Below are 23,321 nucleotides of genomic sequence, written 5' to 3'. Positions count from 1 at the left end.
CTCAGTGTGAAATGATAGTTGACCTCCCTGTGCTCCTAACCCAGCCAATATTAATTTTTGGTGTAAAACGTTAGACGTTGCGACTCGGCACTGTTACATCCCACTAGTGCTGCCACCAGTTTTAGCTGTTCTGTCGTTCTTCCACCTCAGTTTTTCGACACTCATATATCAGTATGTAAGTATATTAACATATACTTGTTGCTGGTAAAAAAAATCGTCTTTCGTCGGCAAATCATTGAAAATGTGACGCCTATTGCCGGCGACGACGGAAGTGGTTAAAGCTCTTATTGTCAATTGAGCTGCATATTGGTCTGCATATTCTTGGTCTGCATACATCGTGTGCTTGTATTTGAATTCAATAATCCAAACGTTAATCAATTTTTATAATAAACCACTTTTGCCGGATTAAATTATTTTAAGATGTTCGTTTAGACCACGATGTATATCAATATGTAAAGTTTATTATTAAAACAATAAGTTGCAAAGATTCGGCTCGTGCCATTTTTCAATTTTATTAACTTGTCGTAGGGTATGTTAAAGTAATCGCAAAAAAATAATAAATGTAAATGTTTGTACGTTTCAAGGCCTCCTGATCATTTGGGTATATTATATTGTTAAAAAGAAGTGGATGTTTATAGTTAAAAAAGTGGATGTATGTGTGCATAAATGCGTGTATGTGTGCGGATACAAATTTTCGTCGACGATTTCGAGAACCGGGTTAACCGGTTTGAATATTTTAAAAAACATTCGTTTTTATGAATGGGAAGACGTCTGATTAGTTTTTGGCGAAGGCAGAGCCAGCTGTTTTGAAGATACGGAGCAAAAAATACCGGGAACGGTAACTCCGTTCTTGAGATAACGAAACGCCCGATTGACTTAACTTCGCGTAGGGTAAGTTACAGCAATCGCAAAAAAATCGAAAATAACATTTTTGCATATCTTCACGTTTAAGATCTTCTGAACATGTTGGTATACCTCAGAAAAAATGGATGTATGTGTGTGTTGTAAAGGCATTTCCTTCGCTATACAAAAAATTATAGCGAAGGAAATGCCTTTATACCTCCAGGGTATAATTTGTGTGGGTGTGTGTGCGGATACAAATTTTTGTCGACGATTTCTGGAACACGGGTCAACCGATTTGAATCATCATAAAACATTCGATTTGTATTGATAAGGAGACGTGCTGATTAGTTTTTGGCAAAGACAGGTCGAGCCGATTCGAAGATACGGGGCAAAAATATAATTGAAATTTTTGAGAGAACGGAGTATCCGATTTGTAAGATTCAAAAAACATTTTAATTGTATTGACGAAATGAAGAATTGGTGAAATTTTTGGGAAGGCAGGTCTAGTGGTTTCGGTGACCCATTGAAAAAAGTGAAAAAAATGCCAAAGTGACAAAAAATATCATATAGACATTTTAATAATAAGAACAAATTTTGTTTACATTTCTTCCATACCAATGTTTATTCGTTATACTGCACTTCCATATTTTGTTTCTACGCAGCTAACGTATTGCGAATGCTTTAAAAAAAGTTCAAAATTTCCAAATAATGTCAAAGTATTAAATAAATCAAATTTTTCATAAAGGTCAATTTTTGTCAAAAATTTCAAAAATCGATTTTCTCAGGGTTCTAAGAGAAAATTGAATTTTTTTTTAAACCTAAATTTTTAGTACGGGAAGTTCCAGCAATCTGCCTTAAGGCACGATGCCATGCACGACTAGTTCAAACAACATTTTATTTATAATGACAAAATGAAGAACTGATTAAATTTTTAGGAAAGCAGGTCCTGCGGTTTCGGAGGTACAGAGCAAAAAGAAATTTTTTGTCGGTCAAAAAAGATCATTAGACATATGCTCATATGCACATCAAATGGTATAGATATGAAAATATAGAAATGAGATATTTTATAGAGATTTGAAAAGTAATAATTTTGTTACATTTTTTGTTCTGTACCAAGATTTTTAATTTTTAAAGTTCACTTATACGGTTTAAACAAATTTCGAAATTTTCAGAATTTTTTTTTCAAAATTTTCTTAATTATACAAGGCTTCATATTTTATATAAATTTTATATTAACAATTCAGTTTAAAAATGTTTATATTTTAAATGCGTTATTCTATGAAATTCATACATCCTCAGATGGATTCATTCCGCATCTCCTGTTAATGTAAACATTCTTAGGTGTTTTGTGCGATAACAACGTCACTGTATAATATATAAACGATAAAATAGTAATAAATGATTATTCCTTTGAAAATATTTAAAACAATTGTTATTAATTACTGATCAATATTTATTGATTCTTGACTTTTTTCTTCAAATGTATAATTCTGGTACAGAAAATTTTAACAATTTGCCTTAAGGCACGATGCCATGCACCACTAGTTCAATTTAAATATCAAACGATTCAGAATGACTTAAAACGTCGAAAGAACATAAAGCCTTGTTTTTGGAAAGTTACTAAAATAAAATAATAAATATTAGTAAACATAAAATATGGTGTACAAACCTGAATGTGGAATAAGTAAAATATCATTCAGTCACATGTCACATATAAAAGAAAAGTGCACATATATGCATCCAGTTATCTCTGGTTAACACAGTTGAGAATGCATAACCTCAAATATCAACGCTTTTATGATTTATTATTTTTGAACAGATCAAAATTTAATAATTGTATGAGTTGTCTTGACAATTTATCTTAAATAAGTATCATTTTTCTAAATGTTTTTAATTTGTTAAAAGGAACAATAAACTTACCAAATCGAAACACAAAACAATCACTATTGCAAATATATTTACAGTAACAGAAATATTATATATATATATATATATATATATATATATAATAGTTTACTATATTATAATTTATATCAAATCTTATTTACTAGCATTCACAATTATAATCCTGTTTGATACTGTTATAATAACCTTTACTAACACTACTGATATGAACAATGTTTTTATTTGCTGGGTACCGTTCACACACACATAAACGAAATTATATATATAATATGTATTTATATATATAATATTATATCATTATGTTATATAGTGATGTGTGCCGATACAAAATATTCTGATTCGAATCAAGCATTTATTTGATCAAATATAAAGCTTCATATCTTATCACTCGATTTGCAGTCACTAACACTTTATTTAATAATATATTGTTCGAGTTTACAATTTGAACAAAAGTTTCATATTACCAGCACTCTTTGTGAAATGCTACCATGACTATAAGTGAAACTTTTTGGAAGCCATTTTAAATATATCCAAAACGGCTTTGTAAAAGTAAGAAAAGCAAACACAGTTTTACTCAATAAGGAAAGATTGATTTATAAGTATAAATTACTATATATATATATATATATATATATATATATATAATAAAATATATTACAATTTTTTTAAATCGATTAAATTTGAACACGGTATTGAATTATGATGTCAATTGAATTCACAATCAAATGCAACCAAACACTTTTGCATCGCTACAGCAAAGTAAACAATATTCAAAAATGGGTGTGGTAAGTATGTTTATAATATTTTATCAGCAAAGTGAATCGCTCAGTCAAAATAGACATTCAACTTGGAGAAATTTGCATGGACATAGATAAAAAAGTAAATATAGATATTTGTACATAAGTCATCTTAAATAAAAAAGTCGCAGAGGTCGGATCGACAAAAACTTCAAAAATCGAAAACGAAAATTTTTGCATATCTTCACGTTTGATGGTTTCTGAAAATTTTGGCATACCTCGAAATAAACTAATAGTGCATGGCATCGTGCCTCAAGGTAAATAAGGTGCCTAAGGTGCCTCAAGGTGCATAAAGGTAAAAAACGTTATAACGTCTATAGCAATTTTAAACTTTATGAAAATTATTCCGATATTACGGTTTTGTCGTGTCTATTTTGACTGGGTTCATAAGTCGGAATTAAATTTCCAGTGATAAATATTTGGTTCGCTTTCTTGAAGAGTGCTATTATATTTCATTTTTATGAATTTGCCATTGCTTTTGCGTATTTAATAGTTGCCGATGGTTTAATGATAAATAATTGTTTCAATGAAAATGAAAAATAAAATTGAACTGAAAATTTCATAAAATACTTAAACTTGCTTGGTTTGCTTTGGTAAGTCTAGCTCATAAATAAATAAGCATAATAGTCCTAGCTTATAACTCAGTTGTCTTCTCTGAGGAACTCAACATTTTTTTATACACAATGGCTTAGTTCGTATTGAAGCATCGAATAAATTAGGTCAAGGATGAACAACTCACCCAGAAAACACCAAGCGGCGCTAGCAATCTGAAATCTACACAGGTTCCACATAGATGTCACAGCGCTGAAGGCAAGCCCGTGGATTTCAGATTGCTATCGCCGCTCAGGTCACACGGTGTTTACTGAGCGGGTTTCATGCGGCCCTTTAAATATTTTTCTGCGATCCGCTAAGCATTTCTGTAGTACAACTTTATTTTATTTCATCAACTGAATCCATTTCGTCCATGAAGTAATTTCAATATATTCTTTTCTTACTGCATTGATTTATAAAATTGAATATAACTTGAATATTATATTTTTTCACTGTTTGTAACTTATACCACCCAGTAAACATGCGATATGGTCACAACATCGTGGCAATATTTTATTTAGGTCGTGTGACATGCGGTCCCCATATTCATTTTCGTCGATATTTCATGGATACGGCCGCAAATTTATGTAACTATCGAGGTTCGGTCTCTGGCGCACGCGGCGTTCGTGATACATGAAAATCGACGTTGACCCACATATGTTTGTTTATTATGATAAGACCGTCTGACGTAAGGCGTTAACCCCAGTCATGACGTCATTGGCGAATGAAAACGATTCGGTCATGACGTCATACAAAATGGCGACTCAGTTATGACGTAATAGCACCTGAAAGTGATGACGTAATGCAATTAATATTCTTTTCTGTACGAATAAGCATTTATTTACGTGAATAATAAGAAATTTTACAATATTTAAATATTACAAATTAGAATTGTAGTTTAGAAATTATAAAATTTTAACATGAACTATACTAGAAAACTATTTACAAATTATTCAATCTTAACATATTAATAACAGTATATTTAATGAAAATTGTTGTATATATATATATATATAGAACATATAGAACGTAATTCTATTTTTGGGGCGTGAAGTGTGAAGTGTTGCATAAGTATTCTATCGCCACTTCCTTATACATCAAACAGCCTGCCTATTTTTCATTATTTCATTCTATCGCCAGTTCATTGCATCAAATGCCAGGATACAGATTATGCACATATGACATACTGCCCCAAATTTTGGAAGTTTTCTAAAACAAATTCAAACATAATGTGATTTACTGTATATAATATAATATATATATACAGCTACCATATGTGTAGCTACCTACATGTTCAGTGTACAAATCTCCATCATCTTAAAGTCGCTTTTACATATACATTTTTAACACTGACTGATTTCATTCTATCGCCAGTTCAATACATCAAATGCGAGGATACAGGATATTCATATATGATGTACTTCTTGGAAGTTTTCTAAAACAATTTGAAACATAATGTGTTTTATTGAATCTAATAATATATATACCACTCCATATGTGTAGCAACTTACATATTCAGGAGACAAATCTAAATCGTCTTCGAGTCGCTTTTGCACATACATTTTTTTTAACCTGATTGAATTCATTCTATCTTCAGTTCATTATACATCAATACATCAATCAAGTTCATGCATATATGACATACTGTTCCCAATTTTAGAGGTTTTCTAAAACAATTATAAATATAATGTATTTGTTACCAAATAATATATATACAGCAACTATATATGAATCAACTTACATATTAAGAAGATAAATCTCCATTATCTTCAATTTGCTCCTAAACATACATTATTTGAGCCTGTCTAAAGATCTGTATATTGTTCATCGTTTCATTCCAATTTTGTACGACTTCTGAAATAAATATGAACATGGCATACGTGTTTGCTGTTTATATATATTTGTATAGCTATTATATTTGTAGTGACTTACATATTCAAACAATCATTCTCGATCCGCTTCTCAACCGACTAATTTAAGAGATTTAAGAAGTGAGGTTATGTCGAACACATGGATATGTTAATGTCTTAATTTAGTAAAATAATTATTTTAACCTTGCTAAACGATCCTTATTATTGTCCTCAGATTTTGTAAGATATGCTATTTGGTTACCTCCTTTGTCATCTAAAGAAATCGACATAAAATAACGTTTCTTCATCCCAGGATATAATGCACTAAATGGAATTCAAAATCGTGAAGTAATTACATATCTATATAAATAATATATGATATACTTACGTGTCATTTTTCTACACTTTTCTACAATTATCATAAACAAGTTGCTTAACTAAACGAATGTAATTATTATACTAAAGAAAATATAACTTGATGCATGATAAATTCGTGACATTTTGCGCCATTTTGTACGCGGTTTTAGGTTAGCTTTCGTCAAAGAAACAGTCGGTTCCACCAGTGGCCACGGCGCGCTGATGTAAAGCTTTCTTTGTATGGTCACACACACAAGCATACAACGCACACAACGCAGCGCACGACGCGTTTGCTTCACGCCGTGTGACGTCATTGATTATGCTTTGCATGTGTGCTAACACACACCAGCGCACGACATGTATCTCACATGAAATTCAACGATGTCATTACCCCCGACAGCGCGTGTTTATGTCTCGTGAGACAACTCAATGCGAGCTTTGCGTGTATTGTAACACACACAAGCGCACGCAAGTTTAAAATCCTCTTGTGGCGTAGATTCGATAACCGCATTATAATAACGATGTCGATATTATAGAAGATCACATCGCGTGTTTACTGGGCAGAAGGATTGTAAAAATGAATTTGTTTTATCGACTTTTTTGTTAATCGCCCAGTAAGCGGCGGTAGCAATCTGCAATCCATAAGCGAGCCTTCAGCACTGTGACACCTATGTGGAATTTATGTGAATTTTCGATTGCTTCCGCCGCTCTGTGTTTACTATGCGGAATTAATAAATGCAAAAAAAAATCAATGAAATGTGGATATTTTTCAATAGGTATTTTTCACCTAAAAGCATACCTTACAATTTTAGCAGCATGTTTAATAAGCATATGTAAAGCAATCAGAAGACTAAACACGATTGTTTTACCATTCTGATCAGTTTGTTAGTCTCTCTATAGTCTATAATCTCTATAGTCTCTATAGATATATATATATATATATATATATATATATATATAGTCTCTATAATCTCTATAGTCTATAATTAAAGTGATGTCGCAAATATTCTTAATGATAAAGCAAACCGCTGATTATTGATGTTATTGAACTAACATGTTTACAATGACACTTTCTTGTTTATAAAAATAATCTTTTAATTTTATATGAGATTCCTCGTTATTGATGTTTGCCTCTCATCCTTACTCCATAATGATTGTGCAGTGTTTTCTGATATAAACTGCACAATTCTTAAAATCCCACTTTTTTAATCTAAACTTTAGTCAGATTTGAAACTGCTTTAAAAATAATCCAAATTGACTGTTATATAAATTTGTATAACTGTACTATACTATTAATACTGTAAGTCTATTTTAGGGCTAAAAGAAAATGTGAAATTGCATTTGAGTAAAATTCACTATATATTTTTAAATAAGCTTTCACGATGATTATAAAATTACCTGTTTTCAAAAAATTCTAAAAGCAGTTCCTAATGATAAATTTTATTAATATAAATATAATATCACATTATTACAAAGTTTTTTGTATAATTTATATAAATAGTCTTTGGTATATGAATAAATAGTGTGTAAATAATATAAAGTTTTAGTGAGTGACAATAACTTATTTTACATAAACCATGCTTGCAAACTTCATTGAATCTTGTGTTGTGGTTTCCGGTTTAGCTTGAATCAGATTTGTGTGCATTAGTGTGTGCTGCATTACACCTAATAGATAACAATAGATTGCTTTAAGAAAAATATGCAAAATGGTATTTTTGTTTAATGATCTGATTAATAATTTACCTATATCTACTTCCATTTCACTTATTTCTTGTTTCATAGCAGATAAAGCTTTTTTAATGTTCATCACAGGAGCTAAAATAATTAAAAGAAAAAAATATTAAACATAAAATAATTACAATAATTTTGTAAATGGCGTAATAAATATATAGTATAATCAGTATTATTACTCCCAAAAAAATAAAATAAAAAGTGTTAAATAATATACCATGAAACATAAAATATAATATGAAACCGATCCAATGCATTCAAAAGGATGTACACCTATATTTCACTAATAAATCATCCTCATTTAATATAAATTTTAATATTTGATATAAATTAAGCAATCTGATAAGATTGTCTAATGAAACAACATTTCACTCATATCAGAATCTGATTGTTATATACTAAAACCCCCATAGCACCAATATTCTTCCTATTCAAAGTAGGAAAAATATTTCTTACTCGTATCATTCATAGAAGATCCTTTTTGTTCTGTTTTGTATTTGATGTCCTCAAGATCAGATGAAAGTTGAGAAAGTTGATTTGTTTGCTCTTGTACTTGTGTAGTAGCAGCTAAAAGTTCACTTTTAGCAGTTGATAACTTATCATGAAGCTGTCTGCAAATAATGAATAGTTATAAATATTCAAACAAAAGATTTGATGCCCCATTTGATAAAGTAATTTTTGTTTGGAAACTCATTTCAAAGAAAAAGAAATTTGTATCTTTCTTATAATTTCTATACAGGTAATCTAAATTACATTCTATCAATATGAATCAATTATTCTTGAAGGATTTACTACTATTATATAGTTGCTATTTAGTTATTTATATTAAGAGTAAGCATGATTTCACTAAATCTAGCCCCTCTTCTCGCCCGAACATTTACATAATATTGTGAAAACATACCTGTATTCATCAACTAGGCCTTGTAAGTTACTATTCAAATACTTTTCTCTACTTTCAATTTTCTCCATTGCTGAAGATATATCAGCATGAAGTTTATTTAGTTGACCCTTAGTCGTACTAAGTCCATCCTTTATTTCTCCCCTATAGGTTTTCATTTGCTCAAGTCTGAATCTCCAGTCTCTTGGGTCCGCCTTGATAACAACTTTCAATTGTGGTAAAACTCTTTCTAATTCAAGTCTCCATGCTTCTGTATCTATACTATAACCAAGACTATTGGGTTCCTCGATGTTTGTCAGACTCATTGCCTCATTACTGCTTTGTTTTTTCAACATTTTTTGCATACTCTGTGATGATGAATTTGTTTGTCCTAAGTCAAATAAATTTTCTTCATCATCTGAATCAGAATAAGCAGTAGCCATTTCTTCTTCAACTCTATCAAGAATGATTTCAGAATCATCTTCAATGGTTTCGGGTTCTAGTTCCGGATCTGCTTGAATTTCAGGCCTTCAAAGTAAGTATATAATCATTTTACAAAAATATGTTTTAATAAATTGCAGATTACATTTTAAAATTTTGTAGTCCAGAAATATATATATATATATATATATATATATATATATATATATATATATATATATATTAGATGGTAGAGTCTTGGATTTGTAAATATTTTGTAGAGCTTTGAACAAAGAATCCAAAATTTTAGATTATATATATATATATATATATATATATATATATATATAATTTTATTCTGAACTGAAAGGTATTATTATTATCTTTTGTTAAGAAATGCTATCAAAAAAATTTGAAAAAATGATTTCAGAAACACTGAACGCTACAATTAGGTTCAGAGAAGAATGGTTATGCCAATTCAGAAAGTCGAGAAAGCAAGAAGAATTTGAACAAGTGCTCTTGTTTGAGGCACCCAGTTGAAATTGAAATAATAAAAAAATTCATAAGTAAATTTTCCTCACTTGCGCCACGAAAAATTGGATATACGCAAAGCTTGATCTGCTAGTTTGTCCAATACTGTAACAGCATGAAAACCAATCCCTTGTTTCAATCTGCTAGGAGGAAAGTCCACAGGTATGCCCTAAAAAGTTGACTATTGAAACTATTGATAAATTTATAGAAGTTACATCAATCAAATGAAATCTTATTACTAGTCTATAAATGACATTCTTACATTACGATTTTAACAAATGTTGCACAATTCATGAATTCACTGCAGAACAATAATGACAACGATTTGAAATAAATTATTATATATACTTACATAATAAGTTAAGTATATATAAATCAAATGCAATCAAAATAAAAATAATTATTTTAAATCTCACCAGAGTTCTAAGAACATCCAAAATACTTGTTATTGTAGAATTAGGATCATCGTACTCTTGTGGCTGTTCAAATCTTTTACCAATTTTTCTTATCAACCAAGCTGCCAAAGAGCTGAACACATAAAATTGTTCTCCTGGATTTGTAGGCACGATAAAATAATGTCTGAAACCACAAACAATACTGTAAATTTAATCATTTTCAGAACTCATACCCTTACCACAATTGCAAATTTTAAATAATAACGATTATAAAATGTAAGATTCTAAAGCAAATTCAGAATTTTTATATAAAAACACCCAATTATTATTATATTATTAATTGGTATTGAAAATTTAAATATTTTTATTGCTATTGAATATATATTTTGGGGGTAAACAATCAAGTGGCTATTCTATCAAAGAAGTGCTATCGTTTGAAAAGAAGTGCAATAAAGCACTGCACGTCAGTTTTTTTTAAATTATAATTAAAACAATTACGATCACATTTTAAATTAAATCTTGTATCAAATCATATATTGGAATATTAATAACACATATTAATAATGTTAACCAAAAACTATTTCTGGAACATTTATAATAATGTAAGTATATGAAAATACACAGTATAATGTGAAGCCAAAATTAGAGTTTCTTGATTCTATGAGCAAATCAATAAATCAGTACTTTAATTTACAATCTTTGTCTGTAAATTAATTGTTTCTAGTATAGGTATAACATAAACAATAAATATAATGTATTTAACATCATCCACATTAAATATACCTATTAAGAGGTTTCATATTCAATTTTTTCAAGAAATCATTTTCATAATTTAACAATTTCAACTTTTCCATAAGATCTTCCATGCAAACAATTGCAATAGCTTCATTTGGAATGTCATTTTCTAAAATTACTTTAGGTTCTGGCCGAAACATTTTATTTTAAATAATTTTCAAGTGGCATAAGTAAATGTAATTGCACTTATTTATTATTAAGGCTTTTGACACACGACATCGGGCAAATTTATTGTTACTTTGGTTACTGTTGTGTATAGACTAGGGTTACAATTAGATTACGACATTTGACATATGGCATATGACTGAGTGGAGTGCATCCATGACGGTGGATTGTTGTTGTTTGATTTGATTTGATAACACAAAAGTGGTACATTCCATCGTGCTTTAAGGCAAATTAATATATTAGCATAGAGCTAATATTAATATTTAACTTGTTTTTACGAAATATTCATTAGTTAGTGATTCAGACAACTGCAGACAATACCCTCAAATTACTTTTTCTTATGCGACATTTAAATTTGCCGCCAACTATTTCATGTTTCAGAAATGTCAAATTAATCAACTACCTTCACGGCGCATTATTTTGAAGCATAAATAGATGCGGATAGATGTCAACAATTTCTGAAGTGAATAAACAGATAATATATATGGATATAAATATAAATACATAAATAATATTATATTAGTAACTTAATTAAATCATAAATATAAGAATAATATGTAAAATATGTGTAAATATGCTAGTTTTTTTTAATAAAATCTAAGTTATATTCATAAACGAAGTTATTTAAAATAAGTTTATATAAGTAGTTACCCAATATAATAAAAATGATTTCTGAACCTTTGATGTTTACATTTTCTTTAGTGGAAACTGGAGCTGTTTTGTTTCTATTTGTCTACTTTGTATCCTTTTAATTTCTAGACGATGTATTTACACAAATATTTCAGGTCTTGTCACATAACCTTAATTTTTTATTATCAAACAACTTTAAATATGATTCCTTTACTATATATCATAAGGTAATTACTCTATCTGATCTAGAATGTGATTATTTGAACGCACAAGAATGCTGTTCCAAATTAAATGCTTGGGTGATGCCAAAATTAATAGCACACTGTTTTTTATCATTTATTCTGATACTAAATGGACAATGGTGGCTGATGATATTCAATGTACCATTAATATGCTGGATGGTATATGAATTTATTAAAGTACCGAAAGGAAATCTTGGAGTTTATGATCCTACAGAGATACATAATCGAGGCCAATTAAAGAAGCACATGCGAGATTGCATGATAAATCTCGGCTACCATTTGATATTATTTTTTATATACTTGTACTGGTAAATATATTGTATTTATTCATTGAGAACCACCTCATTTTTCTCAAAAGATAATAGTGCATGAAATTCATATATCGGTATAATAAGACTTGTCTTGCATTAAATTTAAATCAGTACTCAGAAAATATTATGTTTAGACTTAATTTTAATAAATAAACTTATATTATTTTCAGTATGATCATATCACTTCTAAAAGGAGACCCAATTCGAAGGCACGAAGAAGAAGAAATTGTTTCAGAGTTTTAAAAATGTATTTTTGCAATGTGAGTTATTAAAAAAAAGTTTTACTTATATTTTTATTTAAAAACGCTTATTGATATTTTTGAACAATAATGCTTTAAAAAGTGTTAGTAATATACTAATTGTGCATATTGACTGATTCTACTATAGGTTAAATATTATAAAGCTAATAATGACAAATATATTTTATATTAATATATTTAACTTCTTTTCATTGAATTGTTTTGAGTTAAAAATATATTTTTATCAACATTTATTTTTATTATATTAGGTACTAAGTTAGTAACCCTGCTGTATGAACTATGTATTACAATCAAAAGCAAAATAGCCAAATCTTCAAACTATGACATGGTTTGCCTAATTTTTCATTCAATACAAAACTCGCATGTAAAGCAAAACGTGAATACAAAACTCATGCGTCAATAAAAGAAAATTGTCACATCTGTCATTAGAATAAGAATTGGATTTTAAATATTAAATTTTAATAATCTAATCTATCTAGCAAAGTGTAAGTTTCCAAAATTATAAACATGCAATATAACATTTTCTAATATCAAATAACTATATCAAAATGAATGTACTTATTAAATGTACTTATAAATAAGATAAAGATGATAAGAATCTATTATAAATGTATAGAAATTATAGAACAGTCAATTGAAAACAAGGTCAAAATTTAATAATAAGGCAAATTGTTAGAATCTCTATAGTTATATAAACAAACATAATAAGAAAAATTAGTAATTAAACATGTAAAAATTATAAAAACTGAAAGCTTCTAAATTTCAACAATACCATTTTATTGAATATTTTGAATGTTTATGATATAGTGACTTTTTTGTAAAAAGTAAGTTTTATGTACAATTAAAATTATTAACTATATTACCAAAATTTTTAATTAATTAATTAAATATTTAATGCGAGTTGTAAAGATATTTGCATTTCGACACAGACTCTGAATTAAATATATTCTTTAAACTTCCTAACAGAAATTGTTAGTTTAAAGTATAGAAAAGGATTTTGTAAATGTTCAATAATGGTACTAATTTATTAAAATCTTTTAACAATACGATAAATTGCCATTTTGATAAATTTAAGTTTTTGAAATCGAAATCCAGCAAGTAAATAATTATATTATAGTATTCAGTTTTGCTTAGTTCTCTCAAAAACAGCAATTTTTTGCACATTTAGCTCTGTATCTCTGAAACGGCTGAACCTGCCTGAAGTGCTGAATCACCACTTCTCCCCCTGATTATGAATTGAATGTTTTTTAGATCATTTAAATCGGATGCTCCGTTCTCTCAAAAACTCGATTTGTATTTTCTGCAATCTTTGCTCTTTATTTCCGTAACGGCTGGACCTGACTTTGCCAAAAATTAATCAGCACATCTCCCTATCAATAGGAATCGAATGTTTTTTTTATCCATTCAAATCGGTTGATCCGTGCGCCCGAAAACGTGGACCAAAAAATGCAGACATACAAAACACATACACACACATCCATTTTTTCTGAGGTAAGCCAAAATGTTCAGAAACCTTCAAAACGTCGAGAAATGCAAACATTTTCATTTTCGATTTTCGGCCCATTAATAAAGTAAAGTTGAAGTAAATTCAACAAATATTTTTGGTATTAATGAATTTCTTTAATAATTCGAATTATGTGACTTTCAAGTTTCAGCGGCCCATACTTTCGCACTACGATTCGCACTTTTGTGTATGAAAATGTTATTTCAGGTTGAAAAGCCTAGGTTTAAGCAAAGGTTATGAATATTGAATATAAACCAATATTGAAATATTTGTTGTCTTGACCATGTTTTAGATTTATTTCTCATCTCACGAAAAAGGCCATATTTTTTCAGGAAGCGCGATTGCTTTGAAATAAATTTCAAACTTTTCAAAAGATTCCAAAATTTAGAAATAAATTTCAAAATATAAAAGAATCGATTTTTTTAAAAGTCAATTAAAATAAAACTATTTTTTTCAATGTTTTCAAAAAATTTTAAAGCTCTTTTAAATAAAATAATTTTTGGTACGAAAAGTCCTAGCAATTTGCCTTAAGGCACGATGCCTTGCACTACTAGTTAACTTCCCGTAGGGTAAGCTATAGTAATCGCAAAACAATCGACAATGAAATTTTTTATATATCTTCACGTTTCAGAGGTTTCTGAACATTTTGGCATACCTTAAAAAAATGGATATATGTGTGTGTGTGCGGATACAAATTTTCGTCAACGATTTCGGGAACCCAAATTAACCGATTGGAAACATTAGATTCGTATTGATAAGGAGACGTGCTGATTAGTTTTTGGCAAAGGCTGGTTTAGCCATTCCGAAAATACGGGTCAAAAAGTGCCAAAAATGGTAACTCAGTTTTTGAGAGAACGGAGCGTCCGATTTTAATAATTCAAAAAAATGACAATATGAAGAACTGATTAGATTTTTGGGAAGGCAGGTCTAGCGGTTATAGACTCTCAATAAAAATAAGTTTAAAAAAAAGTCCTTTGGCGATCAAAAATGTTCATTGAACATATTTACATCAAATTATCAGATATTTTATAGAGATTTTAATAATAATTACACATTCTGTGTAATTTTTTTTGGGTTCCGTACCAAAATTTTGAATTACGGTACGGGACGTTCCAGCAATTTGCCTTAAGGCACGATGCCATGCACCACACTAGTTTTTATTAAATATTCAACAAAAAATGCTAATATTAAATTAATGTAAATTGTGGCAGAACTGTATGAATCTTATCTGCCTAAGACAAAATTCAAATTAAATACGATTTTAACTATTTTACAAAATTTATAGTTAATATCAGCGATTTCAGCACAGGGCAATTAGTGTGTTAACTGTAATTAATTAGAATCTGATAATACTTAAACTATTGCGAATTATTAATAAAAATTTAGTGTTGACTGTAAAATGAGTTTGTTATCATCGTTCGAAGTTGGCGCTCAGGATGTCTTCTAGTATCCATATCCAGAGCTGCGCGTGCTCCCTATCAGCTGATCACGGGCCTGCGTGGTCGCGCGAACGGATCGTAAAAATCAAAATGGATTCGCCTGGGTTCTGGGCTCGCTACACAAACCAGTCGCAGCGCTAATGCGAACGTGAATGCGTCGGCTCTTTAACCGATACGTCCTGTTGACGGATTCATCATCAGTTTTGTATTGAATTACTGTCAAAGACATATACATAACGCATCGGATACTGTTATAGAAACAACGTGTGTCTTTCATCAGACCGTTTGGTTTAAAACATCCTTGTCGTTCATACAGAAAATCTGATAATTTATCATTTCAAATCTTGTTGCTTCGTATAGTATGTAATGTGTGACAATTAGATAGTCGCTATGAATTAAAATCTGTGCTCGGTGACTCTCGCTGTCAGTTACACGTGTGTTTATGTTTGTGACACGATGGATTAAAAAGTGAAGTTTCCAGTTATGGCAAGTGGCACGGGCGGCACCTCGACCGGGGCCGTTGTTTCATCGGGGAATGCCGTCCAATTGAAGCCAGTCGAAGTGTCAAAGGCTCTTCAGGAAGGCGAAAAATTCATAAAATGGGACGAGGTAGGATTTTATCATGTGATAAACTTTTGTTATTATAAAATTATATTGTATTCACGCTAAATGTGGAACCACATGAGATCGAAATCATACCTTATTCAGGATTTATACATTTTGGGTATTTATATGCATATTAATTTAAATTCCAATTTGCTGATATGGAATTTATATACTATGCAATATTCATTGTTGTAATCTTGTAAGACAAATGCTAATTTTTAAATTTTGAATCTAAATTTGTTAAAGTTTTCATTTATTCAGTATTTTTATGAGTGGGTATTTTCTAATATATATTTTAAATTATAAACTACTCAAAATTTGAATAAAAAGCTTTTTGGTTGAAGGAATCTTGAAGTGAATGAATGAATGAATGAATAATATCTGAAAATAATCCTCGAATGATAACTATTTATATATTTATAAAATTTATATACTATGCGCATTGTACTCTTGTAATGCGAAGATTTAACACTTTCGGGACGGCACCGATTTCAAAACACTCTACTTTACCGGCTGTAAACTTGATTTCATTGTGTATGTTATGCAATTTGTTTGATAAAAATTTGTGGTCATTGAAGGACATACATTTTTAATATTAATTTATTTTTGATCATTTTATAAAGAATGGTGACGTTCAAAACAATTTCTAAAATGCATAGCTAGTTGATTTTGACATGTTTTACAATAACATGTTGTTCGCCGCCTTCCTCCCTTATCCAATACAATCCCTTTTTCTTTTAGAATTTAGAATATGCCACTGATTAGTCAGTATATTTGGTCATTTTTTGCTGCCATAATGGTTTATTTTTTGTATTATATTATCTAATAATTCATTTGTAAAATATAAAGTAAAATAATCTATTGGATGTCTTATATCGTTTGGTATTTGTAGTCGGGGTGTTTGTTGATGTATGTCAAACTCGATTATTGAAGGAGAATCGGCACATTCGCTAATGCCTTTCCACTCATATAAATTGTCCAACTTCTTCTTTTTGTTGGTTGGATAATATCATCATCACATTCATCACTATCATCGGTGCGAATAGTAATTTCGTAAAATTTGCCTGTATGAATGTCTATTTAAAACTCATCTTCACTACTGCTTAAATCACAAAATTTACCAGTCGTTTTGCCATATTTAAAAGCGCTCGGTCGTTTTAAATATTAAAAAAAGACCATATAGCAAAGAAAAAGGCTAAACGTACTACTAAAATAATTAAAAATTATTTTCAAAATACAATACTGTTTATCACTGCTATATGTAATTTATTCAACTTTTCGATGCAAACTGAGTCATTGTTTATAAAATAGCCTGTGCCTCACAGAGTATGTTTGTCCACTGAGGTGGGCAGCCGTCCCCAAAGTGTTAAATGTTTGATCTAAATTTGTTAAAGGTTTTAATTATACTGTATTTTTAGTTTTTATTTTCAACTTCTATGTTACTGAATTTGTTAGAGTAGGTATTTTCTTTTATATATTTAAATAATATATATTTTAAACTAGTTGGTTTGGTATTTAGCCTTGAGGCAAATTACATAAACTTCCCGATATGTGTAAATAATCGACTTGATCAAAAAAATGTGTAAATAATATACTTCATTAATCCTACTTTTAAAAAAAACGATAATAATTTTAGCAAAGTTTGACGAATTTTTAAAATTAAACTACTTGTTGTAAGGCCGTAATATTACAGTAAGTTCTATAAGACCATGATGTATATCGCCAAAAAAAATTCCATGAAAATCGGCTTAAATTTTTTTTTCAACAGTTAATTACAAGAAAACGGCTCGGTAGATTTTCACCTAAAATTAATCAGCATCATTCCCAAATGATATCTTTCGAACAGTATTTGATTTTTCAAAATCGGTTCGGTAGGATAAGCTTAAATGTGGACGAAAATTTAACACTTTTTTTCAACAGTTAATTACAAGAAAACGGCTCGGTAGATTTTCACCTAAAATTAATCAGCATCATTCCCAAATGATATCTTTCGAACAGTTTTTGATTTTTCAAAATCGGTTCGGTAGGATGAGCTTAAATGTGGACGAAAATTTAACACTTTTTTTCAACAGTTAATTACAAGAAAACGGCTCGGTAGATTTTCACCTAAAATTAATCAGCATCATTCCCAACTAATATCTTTCGAACAGTTTTTGATTTTTTAAAATCGGTTCGGTAGGATGAGCTTAAATGTGGACGAAAAGTTTAACACTTTTTTTCAAATTACAAAGAAACGGCTTGGCAGATCGTCGCACAAAACTGACAAACGATAGTCCTCACCGAAATATATCAAATGGCTTTTAAATTTCTAAAATCGGTTCAGGCGTTTTTGAGAAAACGTCGATCAAAAGTCTAATTTTGACAAATGCCAAAAAGACCATACTGATTTTTGCAAACTTTGACGAATTTTTAAAGCTGAACCAGTTGTCGTAGGACCGTAATATTTTAGTATGACCTAGAAAACTATGGTATCTATCGTCAAAAAAATAATCATAAAAATCGTCAAAATTTTTTTTTTAAAAACTTTATTACAAGAAAACGGCCCGGCCGATCTTTACCAAAAACTAATCAGCACGATTCCCAACCAATATCTATCGAACGGTTTTTGAATTTTCAGAATCGATTCAGAATTGCGGGCTAAAACGTGGACGAAAAATTTTTCACTTTTCTGCAATTTACAAAGAAACGGCCCGGCCGATCGCCGCACAAAACTCAGAGACGATAGTCCTCATCGAGATACATCAAATGGCTTTTAAATTTTTGAAATCGGTCCAACCGTTTTGGAGAAAACGTCGATTCACGGCAAAAAATCTGTTCACACACACACACACACACATACACACACACACACACACATACTTTTTCCAAATTTGGTCTCATTCGATTCAGAATGGCTCAAAACGTCGAGAAAACATAAAATTAGCGATTCGGATTTTTTGATGAAAACATAAACTCCTTCGGGAAGTTAATAATAAACTACTTAAAATTTGAATAAAAAGGTTTTGATTGAAGGAATCTTGAAGTGAATGAATGAATGAATGAATAATATCTGAAAATAATCTTTGAATGATAACTATTTATATAAATAGAAAATTTATATACTATTATACATTGTACTCTTGTAATGCGAAATTATAAATTTGTTAAAGGTTTAAATTCTACAGTATTTTTATTAGTTTGTTATTTTCCCACTTTCATTGCATTTAATGGGAGAGTCGGTATTTTCTAATATATTTCAAATAATATATATATTTAAAATAATAAAATAATTAAATTTTGAATAATATGCTTTGATTTGAGGAATCTTGAAGTGAATGAATGATTGAATGACTATCTGAAAATAATCTTCGAAAAATATTTGTTTAATTAGTTATTTTTATACGTTTTTCCTCTTTTTGGATTTCTTTTGGAATGTGTATTAAAAATGTTCTCATTGTCAGACATGCATCCAATAATAGGGAAAAAAATTAATTTAGAAAAATTGCTTTATCAAAACTGCAAACGTTTCGAGTTTGGATTTGACTCATCTACAATACATACAAATATTTCAAAACAAAGCTGTTCATGGAATTGTGCCTTGCACAACCACAGTAGAGTAATAAAAATAACAAATTATCAATAATTTGTTTTAGAGTGAAATACCAAAGCGTGTAAGCGCCGCGTCGTAGAGTAATAGTTAAACATTATAAATATTGGCACAGATTACATAGAAATGTAAACAAGATTTGTACTTGTTAGTGAAATCTCTGTAAAATATTATCTGATAATTTGATGTACATATGTCTAATTTAAAATGATTGAAAGCTCAGAAAAAAATTACATTTTTAAAATTTTCTTTTTTTAAGATTTTTGAAGACATTTGAAAAATTTGAATATTGAAATAATGTCTTAATTGAAAATATGTATATATATTTAAAACAAAGAATTTTTTTGGAAACTTGGAAATGTTTTAAAAATTCAAATTCATTTTTTTTTAATTATGAAAATTTTGATACTTCTTGAAAGTTTTTTACACCCATACATGTCGGTTGATTCATATTGTCGAAAATATCTGATTTTCGATCGCCAAATGTCATTTTTTTTACTTTTTTTCTGGATCTCCGAAACCGCTGGACATGTCTTTGCATAATCAATTCTTCACAAGTGTAATGTTTTTTGATTAATCGAAATGCTTGTTGAATAAGTCAAATCGGTTGAGCGGTGCTCCAAAAAACGTGGACGAAAAATTGTATCCACACACACGCACACACAGCCAGAATGTTCAAAAACCTTCGAAATGTAAAGGTATGCAAAAATGTTCATTTTCGATTTTTGGACGACATAATAACATAATAAACGAACACCGTGGACCCAATATGCTTTTTGAATCACTCTAATCGGATGCGCCGTTATTTTAAAAACTGTTTTGTCCCCTTTTTTGCTCCGTATCTCCGAAACCGCTGGACTTGCTTTTGCAGAAATGTAATCAAATATTATCTCAATCAATACGAATCGAATTTGAATTTGAATTAATCTAATCGGATGTGCCGTTCTCTCAAAAATTAGTTATTTCTAGTTAGTTGATAAATTAAAAATCACAATTCAATATAAAAACGTAGTTATGGAACTATTTTTTCAGTTTTACTTCACAATTGTGAAAAAGTCCCTACTTGTTTGAATGTTAGGATACAAATCACTGGTTTCACATTGTAGATAAATCAAATACAGAACCGAAACGTTTACACTTTTGAAAAAGTAATTTTTCTTCAATGATTTTTTCCTCCTTTTATTAAATGGATCCTAAGAACTGTTTTTCATATATCTTATATATAAAATTTTTCTGTATAGAATGGAAACTACTCCTAAACGATTATTCGAATTTTGATAAATCTTTTTGAAGTTTGTTAAGGGAAATTTTATATAGTAATATTGTAGAAATAAATGGAAAAAATTGTTTGACATTGAAAACATTTTGACAGAACTGTCACTTGCCAGAAATATCCACTTTAAATTTGATTTGGATAATGAGCTTAGACATTATATAGAATATAATATATTCATGATATAATTCTGTCTGAATTTGTTTAAAAGACTGCAATTTCCAAAACGTTTATCTTATGTTAAGACCATGAATATAGTATAACAAAGGCAGGACAATGCAAAAAATTGAATTTCAATTAACTTTAAAAAATTATTATACTAGATTAGTAAGTCGGTAACTAATTTTATCATCATAATATTATACATTTAATATTCGCATTTTTCCAAAAAGAATAAACTTTCGTTTCGTCTATGAAGCTTTTATATTTTTTCTTACCAGAAAATTACTCCAATTTACATCATTTTTTTCTTAGAAAACGTACCCCGAACCTGTATTGGTCAACCACTGCTACATGCCATGCACAACGCGTTTTGCAATAACCTGTGCGAAATTATCATACCGGGTTATTTTTGACACTTCATCTCTCTAGTTTGCCTCAGCCTTACGTATGTCATCGTGAGTAATGGTTGTTTATTTTCATATGTGCCCGAAAGCCAGAATCTTGGAACAGGAAAACCATATGTATTTGATAAAGTTAAATTTTAAATATTTTTCGGAGCTCATATTTGTTTGTAAATCTTGAAATATGTAATAAAATTATAAAAATAAATATTTTAAAGCATGGGTGTATTCAGGATTTTAGCATTGAAAATAAATTATATTAACAGATCAAAAAATTTCTATTGAGATGAAAAATTATCATTAAATATCTCTAGACTATTGAAGAGCCCACCCTGATTTTTTTTGTTTATATATATATATATACTATTATTATTATTATTATTATTATTGTTATTCTAGTCTTTTCATCAAGTGATGAGACATTGTACAACAACATAATACTAGTTTTATACGCATGTGTGAAAACTAGTAAGTTATGGCAATTGTGTAAATAATTATTTTGCAACATTTATTTCATTATATCTCACGTAGTACATTGTGTTTTTACCTCTTATTTATTAGCTACTCTTATATAAATCCTATTATTTATTGGTTGTATACATTCAAGCTGTATTTCATATGTTAATAATACAATAAAATTTTAATTAATATTTGAATTGTTCGTGAAGTATAAAAAACCTAATAATATTGGCAATGCGATGAATACAATATGAATAATGTTTTTTAATTTCAATGAAGCTAAAATTCCAACACCCAAAGTTATTTATTTTATTAGAGGGCGTTCATTAATTATGTAAGTGATTTTTATGGATTTTTAGACTCTCCATCTCCTTGGTGATACGTGGTGATATTTAAAATCACCCCCTCCTAACATAACGTGTATTTTAGTAGTACCTAGAAAAAATCCCAAAATTTAGATTTTTTTAAATTGAGGTAAAAAATAAATACACTAGATATCTTACTAGACCCTTCACTGCCCCACATGATATTTCGTGATTTTTTGTCAAACCCCTCCAGCCCTCCTTTTGGGACTCACGTGATTTTTATTTTTCTATACTAACTTTTTTAAAACATATTTACCCCTAAGTATTTTTACTGCCCCTAAGTATTTTCATTTCATCAAGCAACATTTTTTGTTGTATCCTTGTTCTGATGAAATTTTTACCAAATATTATAAGTTTTTACTTCAGGTACTGCAATTTACAATCAACGTTCATACATAGTACCAGGACTCGATCCGAGTGCTCTTTCCATGGGAATTCTGCTTGCCACCATTACCAAGATCTAATTTTTCAAATAATATGGATTAATCAATAAAAAATAGTCAATATGGTGTATTTTTTACTTTCATGCATAAGAAAATATTCGAATCTCTTGTCTTGATTACAAAACACATAATTAAAATTGTGTATGTGCAACTGTTTCACATTCGCATTGATACAAAACTTGCGGTTTTTTAATAACGATTGTACTATAATTTATTTTATGATTTCCATTATTTAATATAAATTTTGTACTAAGTACTGCTACAAGTAACAAAATCATCAAATGCCATTTGAAATACATATATCGAATATTAGCTGTGAAAAATTGATAGATCTTCGTTTGTGGTACTTGTTTCAATATTCACCACTGCAAAAATATTATCAT

General features: G+C 29.3%; 3 protein-coding genes and 1 long non-coding RNA gene across 4 annotated transcripts in view; 2 read left to right on the top strand and 2 right to left on the bottom strand.

Annotated features, from left to right (window-relative positions):
- Positions 1–5,304: 5,304 nt before the first annotated feature.
- On the bottom strand, positions 5,305–6,323 carry LOC113367996. The gene is made up of 5 exons (XR_003366325.1): positions 6,069–6,323; positions 5,878–5,990; positions 5,648–5,803; positions 5,427–5,571; positions 5,305–5,345 (listed from the first exon to the last, which is right to left on the bottom strand). It is a non-coding gene; the product is annotated as an uncharacterized LOC113367996 (long non-coding RNA).
- A 1,528-nt stretch (positions 6,324–7,851) lies between these two features.
- On the bottom strand, positions 7,852–11,351 carry LOC113366741 (intraflagellar transport protein 57 homolog). Its single transcript, XM_026608400.1, has 7 exons — positions 11,081–11,351; positions 10,319–10,481; positions 9,953–10,071; positions 8,976–9,479; positions 8,531–8,685; positions 8,087–8,158; positions 7,852–8,008 (listed from the first exon to the last, which is right to left on the bottom strand). Exons 1-7 carry the CDS (start codon positions 11,230–11,232, stop codon positions 7,905–7,907), a joined length of 1,269 nt encoding a protein of 422 aa, XP_026464185.1. The 5' UTR covers positions 11,233–11,351; the 3' UTR covers positions 7,852–7,904.
- Positions 11,352–11,865: 514 nt separating this feature from the next.
- On the top strand, positions 11,866–12,761 carry LOC113368029 (protein cornichon homolog 4-like). Its single transcript, XM_026609595.1, has 3 exons — positions 11,866–11,997; positions 12,115–12,437; positions 12,611–12,761. The coding sequence occupies exons 1-3, from the start codon at positions 11,923–11,925 to the stop codon at positions 12,681–12,683; spliced, it is 471 nt and encodes a 156-aa protein (XP_026465380.1). The 5' UTR covers positions 11,866–11,922; the 3' UTR covers positions 12,684–12,761.
- Positions 12,762–15,868: 3,107 nt separating this feature from the next.
- LOC113366056 (1-phosphatidylinositol 4,5-bisphosphate phosphodiesterase classes I and II-like) overlaps positions 15,869–23,321 on the top strand; it is a 297,562-nt gene continuing 290,109 nt past the window's right edge. The window contains exon 1 of the mRNA XM_026607607.1: positions 15,869–16,252. Within this exon, the coding sequence (XP_026463392.1) occupies positions 16,127–16,252 (126 nt within the window). The 5' untranslated portion in view covers positions 15,869–16,126. The remainder of the gene's footprint in view (positions 16,253–23,321) is intronic.

The sequence above is a fragment of the Ctenocephalides felis genome, unplaced genomic scaffold (assembly GCF_003426905.1).
Source record: "Ctenocephalides felis isolate EL2017-DRISC unplaced genomic scaffold, ASM342690v1 CF-g0.4_SCAFFOLD_01170, whole genome shotgun sequence".
Lineage (NCBI taxonomy): Eukaryota > Metazoa > Arthropoda > Insecta > Siphonaptera > Pulicidae > Ctenocephalides > Ctenocephalides felis.
The sequence above is the reverse complement of the archived record's forward strand: the minus strand, read 5'-3'. Positions and strand labels throughout refer to the sequence as shown.

What these genes read in the sequence shown, in the direction of transcription:
- LOC113366741 (XM_026608400.1), bottom strand. Translation starts at nt 11,232, where the DNA reads ATGTTTCGGCCAGAACCTAAAGTAATTTTAGAAAATGACATTCCAAAT. An exon ending in AATATGAAACCTCTTAATAG is followed by an intron (nt 10,482 to 11,080) that starts GTATATTTAATG and finishes TTGTGGTTTCAG; the next exon opens with ACATTATTTTATCGTGCCTA. An exon ending in TGGATGTTCTTAGAACTCTG is followed by an intron (nt 10,072 to 10,318) that starts GTGAGATTTAAA and finishes TCAACTTTTTAG; the next exon opens with GGCATACCTGTGGACTTTCC.
- LOC113368029 (XM_026609595.1), top strand. Translation starts at nt 11,923, where the DNA reads ATGATTTCTGAACCTTTGATGTTTACATTTTCTTTAGTGGAAACTGGA. An exon ending in TGTTTCTATTTGTCTACTTT is followed by an intron (nt 11,998 to 12,114) that starts GTATCCTTTTAA and finishes ATATATCATAAG; the next exon opens with GTAATTACTCTATCTGATCT. An exon ending in TTTTTTATATACTTGTACTG is followed by an intron (nt 12,438 to 12,610) that starts GTAAATATATTG and finishes TATTATTTTCAG; the next exon opens with TATGATCATATCACTTCTAA.